The sequence below is a fragment of the Geotrypetes seraphini genome, chromosome 3 (assembly GCF_902459505.1).
Source record: "Geotrypetes seraphini chromosome 3, aGeoSer1.1, whole genome shotgun sequence".
Taxonomy (NCBI): domain Eukaryota; kingdom Metazoa; phylum Chordata; class Amphibia; order Gymnophiona; family Dermophiidae; genus Geotrypetes; species Geotrypetes seraphini.
Window position 1 is genome coordinate 178,050,533 of NC_047086.1, and position 19,277 is coordinate 178,069,809.

Below are 19,277 nucleotides of genomic sequence, written 5' to 3' on the forward strand. Positions count from 1 at the left end.
TAGGACTATGATCAGGCCCGAGGCGGTGTGGGTCCGTGAGAGAAATCACACGCTGACACTGGCTACACTTCTTGAAGCACGTTACTGGCTGGGACATAGGAGGGAAGATAGCCTCTGCAAAGTTGGAGCCCACAGGCTGCGGCTGAGCGGCCTGCCCCGCCAGTCAGTCGACGAAGAAAAATAAAATAAAGTTGTCTTCTTTTTTTTAAAAAAAAAAAAGAAAAGAAAGTAACACAGCGATTCGCGACTGAAAAGAACACAAACCGCGGTGAGAGAAGGCACGAAGCGAACAAAGTTCAACGCAGAGTGTCAAAGTACAGACTTCTCGGCTCCGCAGAAAACTGAGAACTAAGGAGACTTGCCCTGTGCTGGGCGGGAAGGCACTCATGGTTGCGTGGTGCGGCTGACTCAAAACTTCTTAAGTTTTCTACAAGCAAGTATGTTTGCGAGGCTGTCTACATCCGGGCTCCATGGATGACGTCACCCAAATGTGAGAATAGCTAACTGCTTATCCTGGGATAATTATTAATATAAAGAGCACTATAGATACTGTTCTGCGGTTAATTGAAGCTTGGATGTTAGAATTCAAGCTGAAATTAAATTGCAAAAAGACAAAATTTTTCTTTGCCTCTCTCTGTAAGATGTTGTTTGAACCATCTTTAAATTTAAATAATACTCAATATCAGATTCATTCCTTGATTAAAATTTTAAGTATTATTCTAGATCAACAGTTATCTATGAAAAATCAGATTGACGCCGTGGTCCAAAAGGGGTTCCACACACCGTGGAAACTGCAAACCATTCGACCTTATTTTGACATCTCTACATTCAGATCTCTAGTCCAGTCATTATTATTGAGTCAACTGGACTATTGTAATATCATCTACCTTGCAAACCCAAAGAAAAACATTGCTAGATTAAGAATTATCCAGAATACCAGAGTCAGGCTCATTTATGGCTTGAAGAAATTTAATCATCTGACCCCTTTTTATTGGGAGCTGCACTGGCTCCCTGTGGAGGCCCATATCTTTAAATCAGTCTGTATGTACTATAAAATAGCCTTTGGTCAAGTCCCTTCCTATTTGGATGCCTTATTTTCTATTGCCTTTCATAAAAACATTGGAAGATCTCATCCCCTTTTTATATTTCCATCTTCTAAGGGCTGTCAAAGCAAAAAATACCATGATCGCACTCTTGCTTTTCAGGCAGCTTTCTAGAAGGATTTTCAACAACTTCTATTTTCATCTCATTCTTACAGGTATTTACACTTTAGAATAGTAGTAGTAGTAGTAGTAGTAGAAAACAATTAAAAACATTCCTTTTTCCAGGTTTATAGTTAATTAGACCCACCCTATATGATGTTCATTAATTTGTGAGTTTTTCTTTAATAACTTTTTGTAAACCGCATTGAACTTCACAGCTATGCGGTCTAGAAATCCGATGTTATGATATATCAAGGTCACAAAGGACACAATATGGGTTGTAGGACAATCCTATCTGCATTAAATGCAAAATAGGAAAAGGAATGTTATTTAATGCTTTTCTAAAATGTACGTCTCTTCATCTTTGGATATCAGCAATGCAAATCATTGAGAACATACTGTCCTTTCCTGTTCTTTGCAATGGGATTATGGGACTTTGCTCTTAGGGACCAAAGATATTCTAGAATCTCAAGGGCTCTCCCTTCCCTATTGGAAATTTATATATGTCTCTTTGGTTTTGGTTAGGAAAACAATTCTACACCATTGGACCTCTCCAGATGCTCCACCTATACAGGAATGGGAACATAGAAAGAGAAATGGCACAATTTGAAATCCAAACTACAGAAAAGTCATAGGTTGGATAATCGCTGACTCTAGATTGAGTACTTGATATTCTATGGGGAGGGAAGTGAGAGGTATGAATGTAGTAAGAATGAGAGGGTGACTGAGATAGATATGAACTGGTGTTTCATGGGATTAATACTTGCGAGAGTGTGGTGTTCAATGCTAATCATAATAAAATAGTTAAGGAGGATTGATTATCTTGTCTATGTCCATTGGGACAGAAGTTAGGCTAAAAGGTGTCCCTGGAGATAAGGGATTTATTTATTTAACTTTCTATACCGTTCTCCCAGGGGAGCTCAGAATGGTTTACATGTATTTATTCAGGTACTCAAGCAGTTTTCCCTCTCTGTCCTGGCGGGCTCACAATCTATCTAACGTACCTGGGGTAATGGGTGTATTAAGTAACTTGCCCAAGGTCACAAGGAGCAGCTTGGGTTTAAACTCACAACCTCAGGGTGCTGAGGCTGTAGCTTTAACCACTGTGCCACACTCTGTTGTCTTATGTTTCAGTTATAGTGCGACATCATTGATGTATTTACTTGTGGTCATACTAGACTGGAAAATGTAATAATGTCTGTTTGTACAACCTTCTTTGACAAATAAAAAATATAATTAAAAAATCATAAATAAACTTAATTCTAGAACTAACAGGCAACCAATGTTGCTTATACAGCAACAAGATAACATGGTCAAATGGTTTTGAATTATACAGTAATCTCATAGCTGTGTTTTGAATCATCTGCGACTGTTTCAATTGATATTGAAGACAGCTTACATAGTAACATAACATAGTAACATAGTAGATGATGGCAAATAAAGACCCAAATGGTCCATCCAGTCTGCCCAACCTGATTCAATTAAAAATTTTTAAATTTTTTCTTCTTAGCTGTTTCTGGGCAAGAATCCAAAGCTCTACCCGGTACTGTGCTTGGGTTCCTACTGCCGAAATCTCCGTTAAAACCTACTCCAGCCCATCTACACCCTCCCAGCCATTCTCCATCAAACGACCATATACAGACACAGACTGTGCAAGTCTACCCAGTACTGGCCTTAGTTCAATTTTTAATATTATTTTCTGATTCTAGATTCTCTGTGTTCATCTCAAGCTTCTTTGAACTCAGTCACAGTTTTACTCTCCACCACCTTTCTCAGGAGCGCATTCTAGGCATCCACCAACCTCTCCGTAAAGTAGAATTTCCTAACATTGCCTTTGAATCTACCACCCCTCAACCTCAAATTATGTCCTCTGGTTTTACCATTTTCCTTTCTCTGGAAAAGATTCTGTTCTACATTAATACCCTTCAAGTATCTGAACGTCTGAATCATATCTAGAATTGCAATAATCAATACTACTGATCACTAAAGAATGCAAAAGCATTTTACGTGCCTTTGAGGTCAAAATCCATTTCAAGGGCCCAACCTTCCTTATCTTGTAGAAGGAACGTTTTATAATTTTTGAAATGCGATCAGAAAATCTAAGATTTGAATCCCAAATTATGCCCAAGGATGATATTGTATTTCTAATAGAAACAGGGTTAGTTGGAATTGTTGGAATGTATGCAAAAACTGTTGGGCCAGATATCCGTAGAGACTCACATTTAGAGAGGTTCAAGAAAGGTTGTGTTCATCAACCATTGTTTAACCTGATCCAATTTTTGTCCTAAGTCTTCTGAAATGGCATATTCCAGGTGTCATGAGCTACTACCAACTGAATGTCATTTGCATAAAATGAGCATGAAGGTCAAGATTCTGAAACAGAAATACCAGTGGTATAAAACAGATGTTAAACAAAATAGGCAAAAGAACAGAACCTTGTGGCACTCCATTTGATAGTGGACATATAAATAACAGTCTTCATTAACCTGACAGGTCTTTCTTGAAAGCAGGACCAAAACTAATTTAGGACAACTACTGAGAGACTGCTCTGGTCAAGTCTAGTTAGAACCATAGCATGATCAATTAAGTTTCAAGTTTATTAAAAAAAAATTTTATACCGCTTATTCCAATTTCTAGGCGGTGTACAGCAATAATAAAAAAAGATATCTTTAAAAGAAACAAGACAAATTAGAGTTAAAATATTATACAAACCAATGTTAGATTAGTAGACATTTACAAAACACGTATACTAAATGCACACAATTGGGAAAAAGGACTGAACTACAATATTTAAAGAAAGCACACTTAAGGGTAAAACAATAGATAAGAATAGGGACTATAGTTGATTTAGTCCTGAGAAGGACAGTTTTATCCAAAAGCATCTTCAAATAAAACTGTTTTGAGTTTAGTTTTAAATTGCTTTATCAACGATTTCATTCATAAGTGATTAGACAGTGAATTCCAAAGGGAAGGTGCAGTGACGGCAAAATTATTGGATCTCAATGTATTAATTAGTTTTAAAGATGGTACAACTAGGAGATTTTGTGATGTAGAGCAAAGGGATTTAGCAGGATAATAGGGAACAAGGAGTCTATCAATAAACTCTGGTTATTGTATAAATGAGTTGTAAAGGTAAATAGTAGAATTTTATAACTAATTCTATGTTTGACAGGCAGCCAGTGAGCATTAATTAAAAGGGGAGAAACATGGTCATGTTTCTTTGCGCCATAGATGATCTTAATAGCAGTATTTTGGACTATCTGAAGGTGTATTTCCTTTTTGGTAATGCCCTTATAGAGGGAATTACCAAAATCTAAACAAGAAATTACCAGAGAATGGATTAATGTATTCAAGGATGATAGATCTAATAGTTTGGATAGGGAACGTGTCATTCTAAGGCAGTGGAAACATTTCTGGACCACCATACTAATATGGTTATGATAGGAGAATTTGCAGTCCAAAGTAACTCCTAATAGCTTTAGAGCGATTGGGAGCGATTCAAATTTCAAAGGGGCCTGAAGAGTTATTCCCTCTTTAAAGGGAAAAATCATTAGTTTAGATTTATTGATGTTAAGAGATAGCCTATTTGAATCTAACCACAGTTTAATTTTTTTAAGTTTTTGGTTGATGGAAGCAACTTCCCCGATGTTATTTAGATCAATAGGGTGGATCAGTTGCACATCATCGGCATAAGCAAAGGTGGTGAAGCCAATATATTGGCCCATGGTCAAAAGAGGGGACAAAAAGAGGTTAAAAAGTAATGGTGACAAAATAGAACCTTGCGGGATTCCATGTTTAGTGGAAGAAGGTTCAGATGATGTATTATTAAAAATGACCTTGGACAATCTGTCAGAAAAGTAAGAGGTGAACCAGTCCATGACACCTATATCATGAAGACGGGATAGTAATAAGCTGTGATCAATGGTATCAAAAGCAGAAGAAAGATCTAGGGAAAAGAGCAGAACTGATTGGTGATGATCAAGATGTATTTTTGTAGTTAAACCTAGCAAGGAGAGTTCAGTAGAGTGGTGGTGGCGAAAGCCAGTTTGATTAGGATGTAGAACTTTTGTTTTCTCAATAAAATCGGATATTTGATGGAAAACGATTTTTTCAGTGAGTTTAGCTATAAATGGTATATTAGCTATGGGACGATAGTTAGACATGTCTTGAATGCTAGATTTATGATCTTTAACGATTGGATAAATGATTGATTGTTTCCAAGATTTGGGTAGAGAACCTGATGATAGGCTAGAATTGACCAAGTCTTTGATGTATGGGCCAAAAATAGAAAAGAATCGTTTTAAAAGAAAAGGAGGAATAACTTCTGAACTAGTCTCTTTTATATTGAGTGAATTAAGACATCTTTGTATTTCCTGTAAAATTGGGAGGGTGAAACAAGAACATTTGGAAAAGGGCAGATTAGAAGTAATAGAATCAGTGAAGTCTTTGATACTGCTAGGGATAAGAGTTTGTGAAAAAGTCTCCCAAATTCTTTATACTTTATCTGCAAAATAAGTGGTAAGGGCTTGTGCTAATGGTGCTTGATTAATTTTACATCAACAGCAGACATTAAGTCCAACTGAATAACTAAGACCTCCATATGGTTATCCTTATAGGGAAAGATTCTGTAAATGGTGCCTAGCAGCACCTACATTATAGGTACCGTTTAGCACAGTGCCTAGACAAACTTATGCGTCGCTAGGCATTCTAGACATAGGCACGACTCCATTAGGCCAACTTTTCACTTGCCTAATTTGGCAGCACCTATGTCAGACACCTAATGATGCCAAACTCAACCATGCCTGTTCTCCACCCATAACCAAGCCTACTGTTATTAGGAATTCTTGGGCATGGGAGAATGCCTCCTTAGGTGTCACTACACATCCTAAGAGATTGGTGCCAAACTCTTAAATTGTTTATTTAATATTGGGGTTTTTTGATTGGATGAAAACTGGCAAGGTCAATTACCACGCCGATTAAGTCAATTAAAAAATAAAACTTAGCTATTGCTAGGTAGCTACAATTAGGGCATCGTTTATAGAATCTGGCCCACAGTGATCTCATCCAACACCTTCTGTTCTGTTTGTCACTTGAAGAATGAGTATAAGTTATCTTACCTGTTTCCTACCTAAAGGTATTCTTTTCTATCTTAATTTTAGTCTGTATACCACTTTGATATGGTGACATTAAAAATGGTACAGCAGTTTTCAAAACCAAAAAAGAACTGCAGAAAATGTACAAGGTGCAGGGATTTTATTCAAATCAATGAAGTAAAAATCAATAAAGTTCAATAAAAAGTGTGGAGGAGCAAAATTTAAAAAAACGTCTAAGTCCCCTTTTGGCCTAAGTCCCTAAACGTTCAACCCAGAAGCAGGGAAAGTGTCCATAACCAAAACATACATCCATGTTTTGATTATGGCCTTCCTCTGCCTAAACGCCCAATCTCCACTACGTCTAAAAGTACCCCCACAGCACGTCTACACTTTTTAACCATAATGAAAAAAAAAACACGCCTAAGCCAAAAACGTCCAACAGAAGTGCTTTTAGGCGAAGAAGGAGCCAGTCCTTCGCCTAAAAGCTGGATTCTGTAACCGGTGTCTGTCAAAAACAACACCAGTTACAGAATCCTCCCCCCCCAACAACGATCCAGGCAGGAGGGTGCCCAAGCCCTCCTGCCATGTCAAACCGCGACCACCCCTCCCGACGATATCGGGGCAAGAGGGAGTCCAAGCCCTCTTGCCCCGTTGAAGCCGCGACCCCCCCCCCGATAACATCGGGGCAAGAGGGAGCCCAAGCCCTCTTGCCCCAGGCACCCGCGGCACCCCCGACTTGTTCGGGCCAGGAGGGAGCCCAAGCCCTCCTGGCCCAGGCAACCCCCCTACCCCCAACCCCACTACAGTATGGGCAGGAGGGATCCCAGGCCCTCCTGCCCTCGACGCACCCCCTCCCCCCCAACGTCCGCCCCCCCCAAGAACCCCCGATCGGCCCCCCCCCAGCCGACCCGCGACCCCCCCCGGCTGACCCCACGACCCCCCCACCCCACCTCCCCTTCCCCGTACCTATTTTAGGTTGGCCGGACAGACGGGTGCCAAACCCATCCATCCGGCATGCAGCTCAACGAAGAATGGGGCTGGATTGGCCCAGGGGCACCAAAGCCCCGCCTCCTGGTGGGGCCTAAGGCGCCTGGGCCAATCAGAATAGGCCCAGGAGCCTTAGGCCCCTCCTGTGGGTGGGGCCTTAGCACATGGGCCCACCCGGGTCGGCTGGGGGGGCGATCGGGGGTTCTTGGGGGGGGCGGACGTTGGGGGGGAGGGGGGGGCGTCGAGGGCAGGAGGGCCTGGGATCCCTCCTGCCCGTACTGTAGTGGGGGTGGGGGTAGGGGGGTCGCCTGGGCCAGGAGGGCTTGGGCTCCCTCCTGGCCCGAACAAGTCGGTTGTGCCGCGGGTGCCTGGGGCAAGAGGGCTTGGGCTCCCTCTTGCCCCGATGTTATCGGGGGGGGGGGGGTCGCGGCTGCCGCAGGGCAAGAGGGCTTGGGCTCCCTCTTGCCCTGATCGTGTCAGGGGGGTCGCGGCTGCCGCAGGGCAAGAGGGCTTGGGCTCCCTCTTGCCCCGATGTTGTGTTTGGGGGAGGGGAGTGATCCATCGCGGAAGGAGAGATGCCTCATCTCCCTTACCGCGATGCCATCACTCCTCTACCGGAACTGCCGCAGGTCGCGGCAGTTCGGGTAGAGGAGTGATGGCATTGCGGTAGGGGAGATGAGGCATCTCTCCTGCCGCGATGGTTAGGTTGCCGGGCCGCTGACAAAGAATGCAAAAAATGCAAAAAAAAATCTTAATAAATCAGCCCCATAGATTGAAAATAGGGGGGCATCTGGGCTATGAAAGCACATAGGGTCATATAATTTCCTTCTTGAAAGCTCCAGCACAAAGTTATGCCTCCTTTAAGGCATACATAAATTTTCCAACTAAGTCTGTGAAAACGCATGCATATTTTATAGCATACCTGTGTATCCTGCAGTTCTACCTCCAAGAATACTAAAGCATAATTTGATTTGGTATGGGCATAACATCATTAGTAGCAGGTGCTCGTACCTTTATGCTTGTATACCCAATTGCAACTTTATAAATACCTATTTCTGCAAGTCAAATATTGAAAACACTACATATAGGTGTCAAACACACACTTATGAAGTCTTTATCAGTTTTACAGTTTAATTTGATTTTTAAGTAAGGATAGCATAAAATTTTGTATCACAATTATAAACGATAGAAATGATACAAATAGTCATGTTCTATATGTACATCATGTGGGGGCTTTTCTTGCATGTGGCACAGATTTAAGCAAAGGCAAATGCCTTTCCTAAAAGAATGAATTTTTAAAAATGAAAAACAGAAGTTTGCAATAAAAAAACCTGCTCCACCACTAGAAAAAGTTCATTATTTTTTCTGGGTTTATTTGTGCTATTCCATTGCAATACCACAGCTCCCTCTTCTGTTTGCAAGACAATAGTCTGATTGACTGCTTGAGCTTTACAGCATATATCAAATGAGAAGATTCTAACATCCAAAGGAGAAAAATTATTGGGATATAAACATAGTTTTCTTGAATCTTTACTGTATTTAAAAAGAACACTTCTTTTTAAATACAGTAAAGATAAACAAAATAATATTTGGTCACTCTAGATGAATAGTTGGGGGGCTTTTTGTTTCTTTTTTTTAGTTTAAACCAATATGTAATTTAATCACAGTAGCTCTTTATATTATATAATTCTTAATTAAATATTGTGAATATCTCAGAACCAACACCCGTGACTGGTGAAATCACCAAACTGGGGTTCATTGGGGGACCATCATTGAAATTCACTGTCCCCTCACCATTCTGTTTATTATTATTAAAAGTTTCAAAATGTGGTTACTTATCTGTGAGTAGGATGGTTAGATCTTGTTACTGTTCCCCAGCGGTGAAGAAATTAACTTCTGTGTTAATAACCAAATATTTAACTTCTGTGTTAATAACGTGTTAAAAACCACTGTTGTGACTCCTCCATAAATTGTCCATGTCCCCCCGACTCGAGTTTCGATGGATATCGTCTTCAGGGAAGGACTCTTATATCAGCTCCCCGTGATCGCTAGGGGCTAAAATCTGTTGCTGTTGCTGAAAGCTGGGGTCTTTTTTTTAGTTACCATCTGTGAGTCTGTAAAATAAATTAGCTTTTGACATATCTAAACGGGCTTGGAAAATGACTACATAGTCAAGCTGGAACAGTAGATTGACCAGAAGAAAAAAGACTAGACGGCAGTGTTTGGTGATGTTGGTTCTTATAAGACACAGTGGGGTCATTTTACTAAACTGTGGTAAACGTTAGTACAAGCTTAACACACATTAAAAAGGCTTATTGTGGGATGTGAATGGGCATCCTGTGGTAAAATGGCCAATTTGTACACGCACACTGCATGCTGAAAAAATAATTTTAATTTTCTGGGAGGGGGTGTGTTAGGGGATGGAAAGCAGGAATGATAGTGCTGATCAGCGCGTGAGGCATTGCCGCATGCTAATTGATTAGTGGCGGTAGGGACTTGCATGGTAATCTTTTTTTTTCATGGCTACATATTAATGGCAAAATTAACACATTGCCTTTAATTAAGAAAATGGGAAAATCGGCCTATTTCCAGCTGTGGAAAAAGTGTCATTGGTGCACCAAGGGAAGGTTATGTACCTACCTTGTTAATATTCTTTCTAGGAGATAGGAACATCAGTCCTGAACCAGTGGGTTTATGCACCTTCACCTGCAGGGTGTGTTTAGAGAGCCTCATTTGCATTTTTCCACTCTACCTCCCTTCTCCCTGGGCTGTTCTGAACTCCTCAACTCGTATCAAAGCAAGTGGTCAGCCCTGGAGAATAAATAAATAAAAAAAGAAAGGGGCACAGGGACTCTCCTCAAGAAACAAGTCTGTTCTGCTCATAACACAACAAAGAACAATAACATTAACAATGATGAAACCTTTATAACCCATAATGAAATGGAAACAGTTCACCTACCTGAATGCAGCCTGCACTAATAGTCACGGGGTTCTTGTGAATATCCCCTGTATTCTTGAAATAGGTGAGCCTCTATTATTTGAGCTCCTGCTAGAGGCCATGGAAAGAAGTAAACTGTCTGGTGCTATAGGCAAGTCTGAGACAAAATGGCAGGCTTCAAAACTGACGTTTCCATCTCCTAGAAAGAAGATTAAAGAGGTAGGTAGATAATCTTCCCTTCTAGTTCAATAGGAATGTTAGTCTTGAACCACTGGGACAAACAAAGCATTCCCTGGATTCTAGGGTAGGGCATATGAGCCTGCTAACAGCACTGAAGCTCCAAAAGGGATATCCAATCTTGCTGCTACATCCATCCTGTACAATTTTGTAAAAGTATGGAGAGAGGTGCTGATTTTAACTAAAAATGGCCCGGGAAAACCACAAAAAAAAACAAAAAACTGTGATTTTAGGGGTTGGGGAGGGAGGGCATGCAGGGAAACCACTCAAAAACCCTTTTTTAAGACCCCCCCCCCCAAAATCACTGATTCAGGCTGTTAGCCTGTACTCACAGAAACAGGAAAACACTACAGACAGAGCTGCAACAGCTCACAGGGAGATCCTCAGCCTCAAATTGCTGGAAAGCTGGACTTTGAGTCTTCTGATTGCCCCACTGACTGGATGTCCACAGCCGGGTACCTCTGCCACCCCGTGCAGAACGCCTGGCAGAGAAACACAGTTTGTCTCCAATCCCGGATGCACCTGCATGGAACCAAGCAGCCTGTGCTCAACCCACTAGCAGAACGGTCCCTGAGCCACAATCTGATGGGCAGGCTGTCCAGATGGCTTACTGACAAGCAGGGAACCCTCCAGAAGCAGACTTTTCCAAACGTCTGCAATCTCCCGCAGTCAGAGTTGTATCCGCAGGTAACATCCGCAAGACGAGGGCAAAAATTGCAAACTCAAAGACTGAAAATACATGAAATACAACACAAGCAGAAAAGACAAGCTCCTACAGTCTGGCTTGTAGGAAGGAAAACTGATGCTTACAGGGACAGTGATGAGGTAAGAGGGGGAGGGCTTTAAGTCTCTGAACTTTGCGTCTTCCTACAAAGTCCTGGCGGGTAACCCACTGGTCTCGGAATAAATTAGGATTGCACAAGAAAACTGATTGCCTCTGGGATGGGCCCCAAAGTGACGAACTGGGTCAGGAACTGGTTGAGTGGACGACAAAGGGATTGTGTGTTGAGAAGAGCTTTGACTCTGTATTGAGGTGCATCAAGGTGAAACAAGGGGATAATTCCTCCATCAAGGATGATGCATGTGTTGAGTGAGTCCTTTTGGTTTCCGATGCTCAATACTGAGCGTGTTTGACCCTGTTCTCAAATTGATGCATCAATGCATCTTCAGGCTGGGCTGAGGCCTTCAAGGAAGTCTTTAAGGCCTGAGAAAACTGTGTCTGCAGTAGCCCCAAAAGCTCTTGTCTGAGCACAACCCGAATCTCTTCCTGGAGAGTCAGTTCCGGTACTAGAATTGACAGCAGCACTGAAGCAGTCTGCTGTACTGGTTGGTGTGTGTGGGAGACCTCAATATCAAAGTACACCTCTGTGGAAAGGTACATTAGGTAGATTGTGAGCCTGCCAGGACAGACAGGGAAAAATGCTTGAGTACCTGAATAAATTAATGTAAACCGTTCTGAGCTCCCCTGGGAGAACAGTATAGAAAATTGAATAAATAAATAAAATAAATAATCCTCCGAGCATTGATGCTCATTATGCGCCAATATTGATGCTTGGGAGGACACCATGGTGTGTCTAGAAGGGGAAGAATTTTTATGCTTCTTAGCTTTCTTAAGTGCGATCTCTTTCAATGCCTGAGGTATCAATGATAATGAAGTAGAGTCTCGGTGCTACAAGGCTCTTGATATTCACAATTGGTGTCCATGCAGTTGGCGCCAATGTCAATGCCGGAGTCACTTGAGGCTGAGCATCGGTTTCTGAGTGCCTAGCCTTGCTCAATGTCAATGCCGACAAGGTACTAAAATGTTTCTTGAACTGAAGTTTGTGGGAGCAGAAAACCCAGTCAATGTCCCAATGTTCAGGTCCTATACACTGGATGCATCAATTTTGCGGATCAGATCCTGAAATGGTCCTATTGCATCGAGAGCATTTCTTAAAGCTGTTTGGTACCAATTTGAACGCAAAGAGCTCAATGACCCAGGGTTTGAGTAGAAAAGAGCCCAACAACAATCGATGCTCTCTGGAAGAAAAAAGGGCTCGAAGTGGCCCAAAAGCCAAAAATGCAAGAGTTAACAAAAATGAACCAAAGTTGGTAAGATTAAATAAATATATGAGAAATATGACATAAAGTTTGAAAAATAACAGGACAGCATCAAAAACTCAAAGATGTTTGACACGCTGAGGAGAACACTGATAACACTGCTTCTCAGCTCCATGGAAAATGAAGAACTGAAGGCACTGGCATGCACACGGTACAAGCACTGCCTTAAAAAATTTAAAGTGACTGTGCATTTGGTAGTGTCTGTACTAGGTTCAATGGATGACATCACCCACGTGAGAATATAACACCTACTTGTCCTTGGAGAATTTCAAGTACATTGGGGAGATCAAAAACTTCTAACAGTTCCATCACTAAAAGTCATTGGAACTCGTCGCACTGACATTTTTTCTGTAATAGCCCCACAATTATGGAACAGTTTGCCCCAGTATCTTAGAGTAGAAAATGATCTGAAACAGTTTAAAAGCAGCTTAAAGAGTTTCCTTTTCAAAGATGCGTTTAATTTGTGAACTTAATTAAGGATTATTATCAAATTTTTCCTTTTTTATCTTTTTATTTCCCCGTTATTTCCCTTACCTGTTGTATTTTTACCATTTATGTTTTCTTTAATATATACGATTGTAGTTCTACCCTTTCTTTCCCCATGTGTCTGTTAGTTTGTATGACTTTATTTATTATTTTGTATGATAATGTGTTAAATTTATGTATCTTTTTATAATTAATCTGATGTATCTATTTTTTATCTGTAAATCGCTTAGCAAATTAAATTAAGCGATTCAATAAGTCAAAAATAAACTTGAAACTTGAGAGGAGAAAAGCCAGAAATGGAATTATAAGACTAAAAAATGCTAAGGGGCAATGTGTGGAGATTGATGAGAAAAAAGCAGAAATACTAAACAAATACTTGTCCCATACTTATGAAGAAAGCCTTGCAGGAGGACCACAGGTGACTGACAAAAGTGAAACAAAGTAATCAGTCATGGGCCTAGATAAGATACATCCCAGGATATGAGGGAGATCTGAGAGGTTCTAGCAGATCCTCTTAAGGGAGTATTTAATAGATTCCTGGAGACAATAGAGGTTCCATAGGATTAAAGAAATACTTATGTAGTCCTTCACAAAAGTTGTTAACGGAAGAGGTGGAAAAGTGAGAGTGGTAAACCTTACCTCAGTGGTTGGAAAAAATAAGAGACACTACTGAAAGAAAGGATATAAAACTTCTACAATCCAGTGGATCGCAAACCCAAAGGCAACATGATAAGCGCCAATAAGTATTATTTTGGGAGTGGAAAAGATCTCTGATTTATTATTTGAATGAAGAGCTGTTTGATGAATGGGTGACATCAGCATGTTGTGACATGCTTATGATGTCAGCTTTAAACTGGAGCAGACGCCATGGAGCCATGTTTCAACAGATGATGAAGCGGGAGGATTAGTGCTGTTAGTAATATTGTCAAAGCATTAATTGGAAATGTTTGTCTTTACGTGAATGACACAAAGATTTGCAAAAGAGTGGACACTCTGGAGGGTGCAGACAGCATAAGTGATCTAGAAATATTAGAATGGTCCAATGCTTGATTGCCAATATTTCATGTGAATAATAATAATAATAACAGTTTATATACCGCAGGACCGTGAAGTTCTATGCGGTTTAAAATGATTAAAAGGTGTTACAAATTGAGTACAATTAACAAAGTTAAAAGCTAGAAATTAACAGCTCTACAGATCAGTTATTGTGGAATAAGATTGTACAGGTCAGTTACCTAAATACTTCAGGAACAGATATGTTTTTAGGTGTTTCCTAAATTCCCCATGAGTAGTAGGCATAAGCAATTGTTCCAGATCTTTACCCCATAATGCTGCCTGATATGAGAAAAGATGTTGATGATGTCATTTAAATTTACATCCTCTAACCGGTGGAGAAACAAAATTCAAGTGTGAGCTTCTCTTATGTCTGTTGGTTGAGAAAGAGAAAAGGTCAGTTATATATTTAGGGGCTAAACCAAATAGTACCTTAAAGCAAAAACATACAAACTTAAACTTCATATGTGCCTCCATCGGCAGCCAATGCAGAAGTCGTTAGGAAGGTGATACATGATCAACCCAAAAATCATCCTGACCGCTGCATTTTGCACCAGTTGTAATCGCCGCATATTCTTCTGGGAAATTGCCAAATAAGCAATATTACAGTAATCAAGATGACTCAGTATAAGAGACTGTACCAGAATTCTAAATGATGAAACATCAAAATATGTTCTAATGGACCGAAGCTTCCAAAGAGTGGTATAGAAGTCCAAAGGAAATATATACAGTAGGGGATAAGAAGCTGATGTGGAAGGACCAGGAGCAACAGTATCTGAGGATCTCAATGTAGCCTAATAATGTGACAAGGCAGTGGCCAAAGCTAGAAGAATGCTGGAAAACATAATGTGTGCTTGAACCTTCCTCCCAGTAAAGATGGTAGGATCAAAAATGGTGATGGAATTCAAAAAGTCATGAGATAAATAGACTCTATCTCCACTGAAGGCAAAACTTAAATGACTTTCACACTACAAAGAAGCCTAGAGGGGGGTAACCTACTTGGAATGGCAGTTACAACCTTAAACAAGGCGTTAACTTGCACAGAGCAGCAATTACAACCACTGTTCCCTCTAAGCTGAGCGGATGTCCTCCACCTACAAGCCTGCCAGTGGATGGTGCTGTTTCACTATCACATTTTCAAGAATAAGGGACAGGCAAGCTCTGCAGGACTCGAGAAACCTGCCTGTCCCTAGCAATTGAAACATCAAAGCACTGCCTCCCACAGGTAGCAATGAAGTTGGTGGACTCCCACTCAGCTTAGAGCAGTAGTCTCAAACTCGCAGCCCGGGGGCCACATGCGGCCTGTCAGGTACTATTTTGAGGCCCTTGGTATGTTACCTTTGTTCTGGAACATTGCACGCCTCACTGCTGATGTTCAGAGTTAGACCTGTTTTAAAAGCACATAAGGATCAAAAACTGACTAGATAGCCATTGGATGCATGAAGGTATGATCCCCCACATTCCCCCCAATGGTCACTGACCCCCTCCTATCTCCCAAAGATGTGAAAGAAATAGTACATACCAGCCTCTATGGCAGCTGCAGCTATTATGGGAAATCCTAGTATAGCAACAAGCAGGTGTCTGGAGTAGCCTGGTGGGCAATGTAGTGAACTATAGAGAGGGGGATCCAGGTCCATTTCCCATCCTACCCACAACATTTATGGTGGAAAGTGTGAGGCCACAAAATCTACTTTACTGCCATAAAGGTGACACCTGCAGCCATAAGGGCTACTGGGGTGGTAGACAGGTGGGTATGGTAGCTTTTGAGGGAGTTTTGGAGGGAAATGTGTACCTGGCACCCTTTACATGAAGATCATAGCAGTGCCCCTTAAAGTGTCCCACTGCTGTGCTGGCATGTCTGTGTGGCCAGCCCATTAAAATCCTGGTCCCTCCCACATCCAAATGGGCTTGTTTTGGACATTTTGTTTTTTGAAAATGGCCAAAAAATATAGACATCTTAAGATCCAGAACATCTAGATGAGTCATTTTCAGAAAAAACAAAAGAGAGATGTCTTGTGATTTCAAAAATGTCCGTTTTCCTAAACAGACTTTTGGACGTCCTTGCGGAAACATCCAAAGTCAGGCTTACTCTATGCCCCTCTATTTATTCAGTGCCACTACCATAAAATCATCTATGTTAAATGTTTAAAATTATAAGTTCATTGTACTGCTGAATAGAGACACTTTTTTGATAAAGAGTAAAACATAATAAATAGAAAATCTTGTCTAGCAATGCAAAGAATAAAGGCATGCAAATGTACCTAATCCATGGACTGTGTTGTAATTAATATCTGTACCACACACGTATGCTCCAAAATGAGCCGAGGAAACAAGGAGGCCACCTGAAAAGAAAAGGTTGCTGAAGTTTATGATCTGTAAATAATGGAAGTCTTACAGCTTTCCTTGCAAACCTTTTAAGTTGAATATTTTGTATTATGAGGATAAATGCAGAAAAAGAGATTATGTACTTACCCTGGTATGCTCTTTTCCAGTAGATAGGTGAGACATTCTAGACAAGTCCCAATGGCCGCGTGCATATGAAGAAAGGAATCCAATCCGGATTTTTTTCTGTGATTCTGTTGTACTTCAGTGTGCTCTCTATATCCACCTACAGTTAATACCCAAGCACTGAGAACCACCTTACAAACATGAAGTAGAGACACTCATGGCAATGAAGCCCATAAACAAATCTTCTGCTCAAGCATTAACATGAGAAAATTAACCGTAAACTGGTAACAAATGCATCAAAGGAGTCAAGAAAACCCCCCAGCATAAAACAGTAGCATATATACAGATTCTTTCCAGCCCAAGGGCTGACATCCAAGAAACAACTTGGAGAAGCATAAACAGACAATAGGCATGCGCAGGAAGGACAGGGCAAGAGTCTACAATGTCTCACCTATCTACTAGAAAAGAGCTTACCAGGGTAAGTACATACTCTCTTTTTCTAGTGCAATAGGTGAGAGATTCTAGACAAGTGGGATATACCAAAGCAATCCCTAAATGCTAGAGTGGGCTAATTGCTCAAACCTTTCTGCTCTTATCATAAATTCTGGCAAAGCTTTCCAGAGCTTAACTATTCGCTGAGTGAAAAAATATTTCCCCCGATTGGTTTTAAAAGTATTTCCCTGTAACTTCATTGAGTGTCCCTTAGTCTTTGTAATTTTTGACGGAGTGAAAAATCGATCCATTTGTACCTGTTCTACTCCACTCAGGATTTTGTAGACTTCAATCATATCTCCCCTCAGCCGTCTCTTTTCCCCTTTATCATCTTGGTAGCTCTTCTTTGAACTTTTTCTAGTGCCACTATATCTTTCTTGAGATAAGGGACCAGAATTGAATGCAATACTCCAGATGAGGTCGCACCATGGAACGATACAGGGACATTATAACATTCTTAGTCTTGTTAACCATCCCTTTTTTAATAATTCCTAGCATCCTGTTTGCTTTTTGGGCCACCATCGCACAGATCCTTTTCTTGGGTGCTAATCCCCAAGGTGGACCCTAACATCCGGTAATTGTGATTCAGGTTATAATGTGCATCACTTTGCATTTGTCCACATGGATCATCTGCCACATGGATGCCCAGTTTTCCAATTTCCTAAGATCTGCCTACAATTTTTCAGAATCCAAATGCATTTTAACAACTTTGAACAGTTTAGTGTCATCTGAAAATTTAATCTCCAGACTTGTTCCAATTTCCAGATCATTTATAAATAAGTTAAATAGCTTCAGTCCCAGTACAGATCCCTGCGGCACTCCACTATTTACTCTCCTCCATTGAGAAAAATGACCATTTAACCCTACCCTCTGTTTTCTATCTGATAACCAATTCCTAATCCACAACTGAACTTGCCACCAATCCCATGACTCTAATTTTCTCAGAAGCCTCTCATGAAGAGCTTTATCAAAAGCTTTCTGAAAATCTAGATGCACTATATCAACTGGATCACCTTTATTCACACCTTCAAAGAAGTCAAGCAAATTGGTGAGGCAAGACCTCCCTCAGCTGAACCCATGCTGACAGTCTCATTAAATCATGTTTGTCTACGTTTTTCACAATTTTATTTTTTATAATCATTTCCACCATTTTCCCAGCACTGAAGTCAGGCTTAACAGTCTCTAATTTCTCAGATTTCCCCTGGAACCCTTTTTAAAAATCGGCGTAACATCGGCCACCCTCCAAACTTTGGGTACTACAGACAATTTTAACAACAGGTTACAGATCAGTAACAGTAGGTTAGCAATTTCATGTTTGAGTTCTTTTAGCACCCTAGGATGTATACCATCCGGTCCAGGCAATTTATCACTTTTTAACTTGTTGATTTGGCTTAGTACATTTTCCAGATTCACCGAGATTTCTTTCAGTTCCTCCACATCATCACCCTTGAAAACCATTTCCTGTTCAGGTAGATCTCTTACACCTTCTTCCTGTAAAGACAGAAGCAAAGAATTCATTTAGGGCTCCTTTTGTTAGTGGCTTTATCGCATGCAGCTTTTTAGCGCGATGGCCTTAAGTCCCTTCTGGATTGCACTAAAAAGGTGCATGCGATAAAGCCACTAACAAAAGGAGCCCTAAATGAATTCTTTGCTTCTGTCTTTACAGAAGAAGGTGTAAGAGATCTACCTGAACAGGAAATGGTTTTCAAGGGTGATGATGTGGAGGAACTGAAAGAAATCTCGGTGAATCTGGAAAATGTACTAAGCCAAATCAACAAGTTAAAAAGTGATAAATTGCCTGGACCGGATGGTATACATCCTAGGGTGCTAAAAGAACTCAAACACGAAATTGCTGACCTACTGTTACTGATCTGTAACCTGTTGCTAAAATCGTCTGTAGTACCCAAAGTTTGGAGGGTGGCCGATATTACGCCGATTTTTAAAAAGGATTCCAGGGGAAATCTGAGAATTTCAGAGATCATCTAGACCCTTGCCAAACAAAAACTGTTCCTTAAAGGAGCCTTATAAGTGGAATCAGCAACTCATTGCCAACACAATCTTTTGCGGAGCCCAACGAGAGAGGAAAGCATGCTGTAGAGGTCACCTGTGTGTTCTCATCCAAAAAACTACATCCAATATGGCTGCTAGGGACCTTAGGATCTGAAGACAGCCTCATACCAATGGAGCAGGCTCCTTCAAGAAGGAGGAAACTGTAGGAACACAGCTACTGGAAGACAGACG

The 19,277-nt window shown here is 40.9% G+C and overlaps 1 protein-coding gene across 7 annotated transcripts in view; it reads right to left on the reverse strand.

The window, feature by feature from the left end:
• The window catches only part of TRMT11 (tRNA methyltransferase 11 homolog), a 177,133-nt gene that overhangs the window by 81,430 nt on the left and 76,426 nt on the right, over positions 1 to 19,277 (reverse strand). For 5 of the 7 annotated variants that reach the window (XM_033937105.1, XM_033937104.1, XM_033937102.1 and 2 more), the window contains one exon: positions 16,358 to 16,438. The exons of 1 other annotated variant lie outside the window; for it this stretch is intronic. In XM_033937105.1, coding sequence (XP_033792996.1) covers positions 16,358 to 16,438 — 81 coding nt within the window. Of the gene's footprint in view, positions 1 to 3,422; positions 6,526 to 16,357; positions 16,439 to 19,277 lie in introns of those variants that run through there. One more of the 7 variants, XR_004538755.1, reaches the window with a different exon arrangement.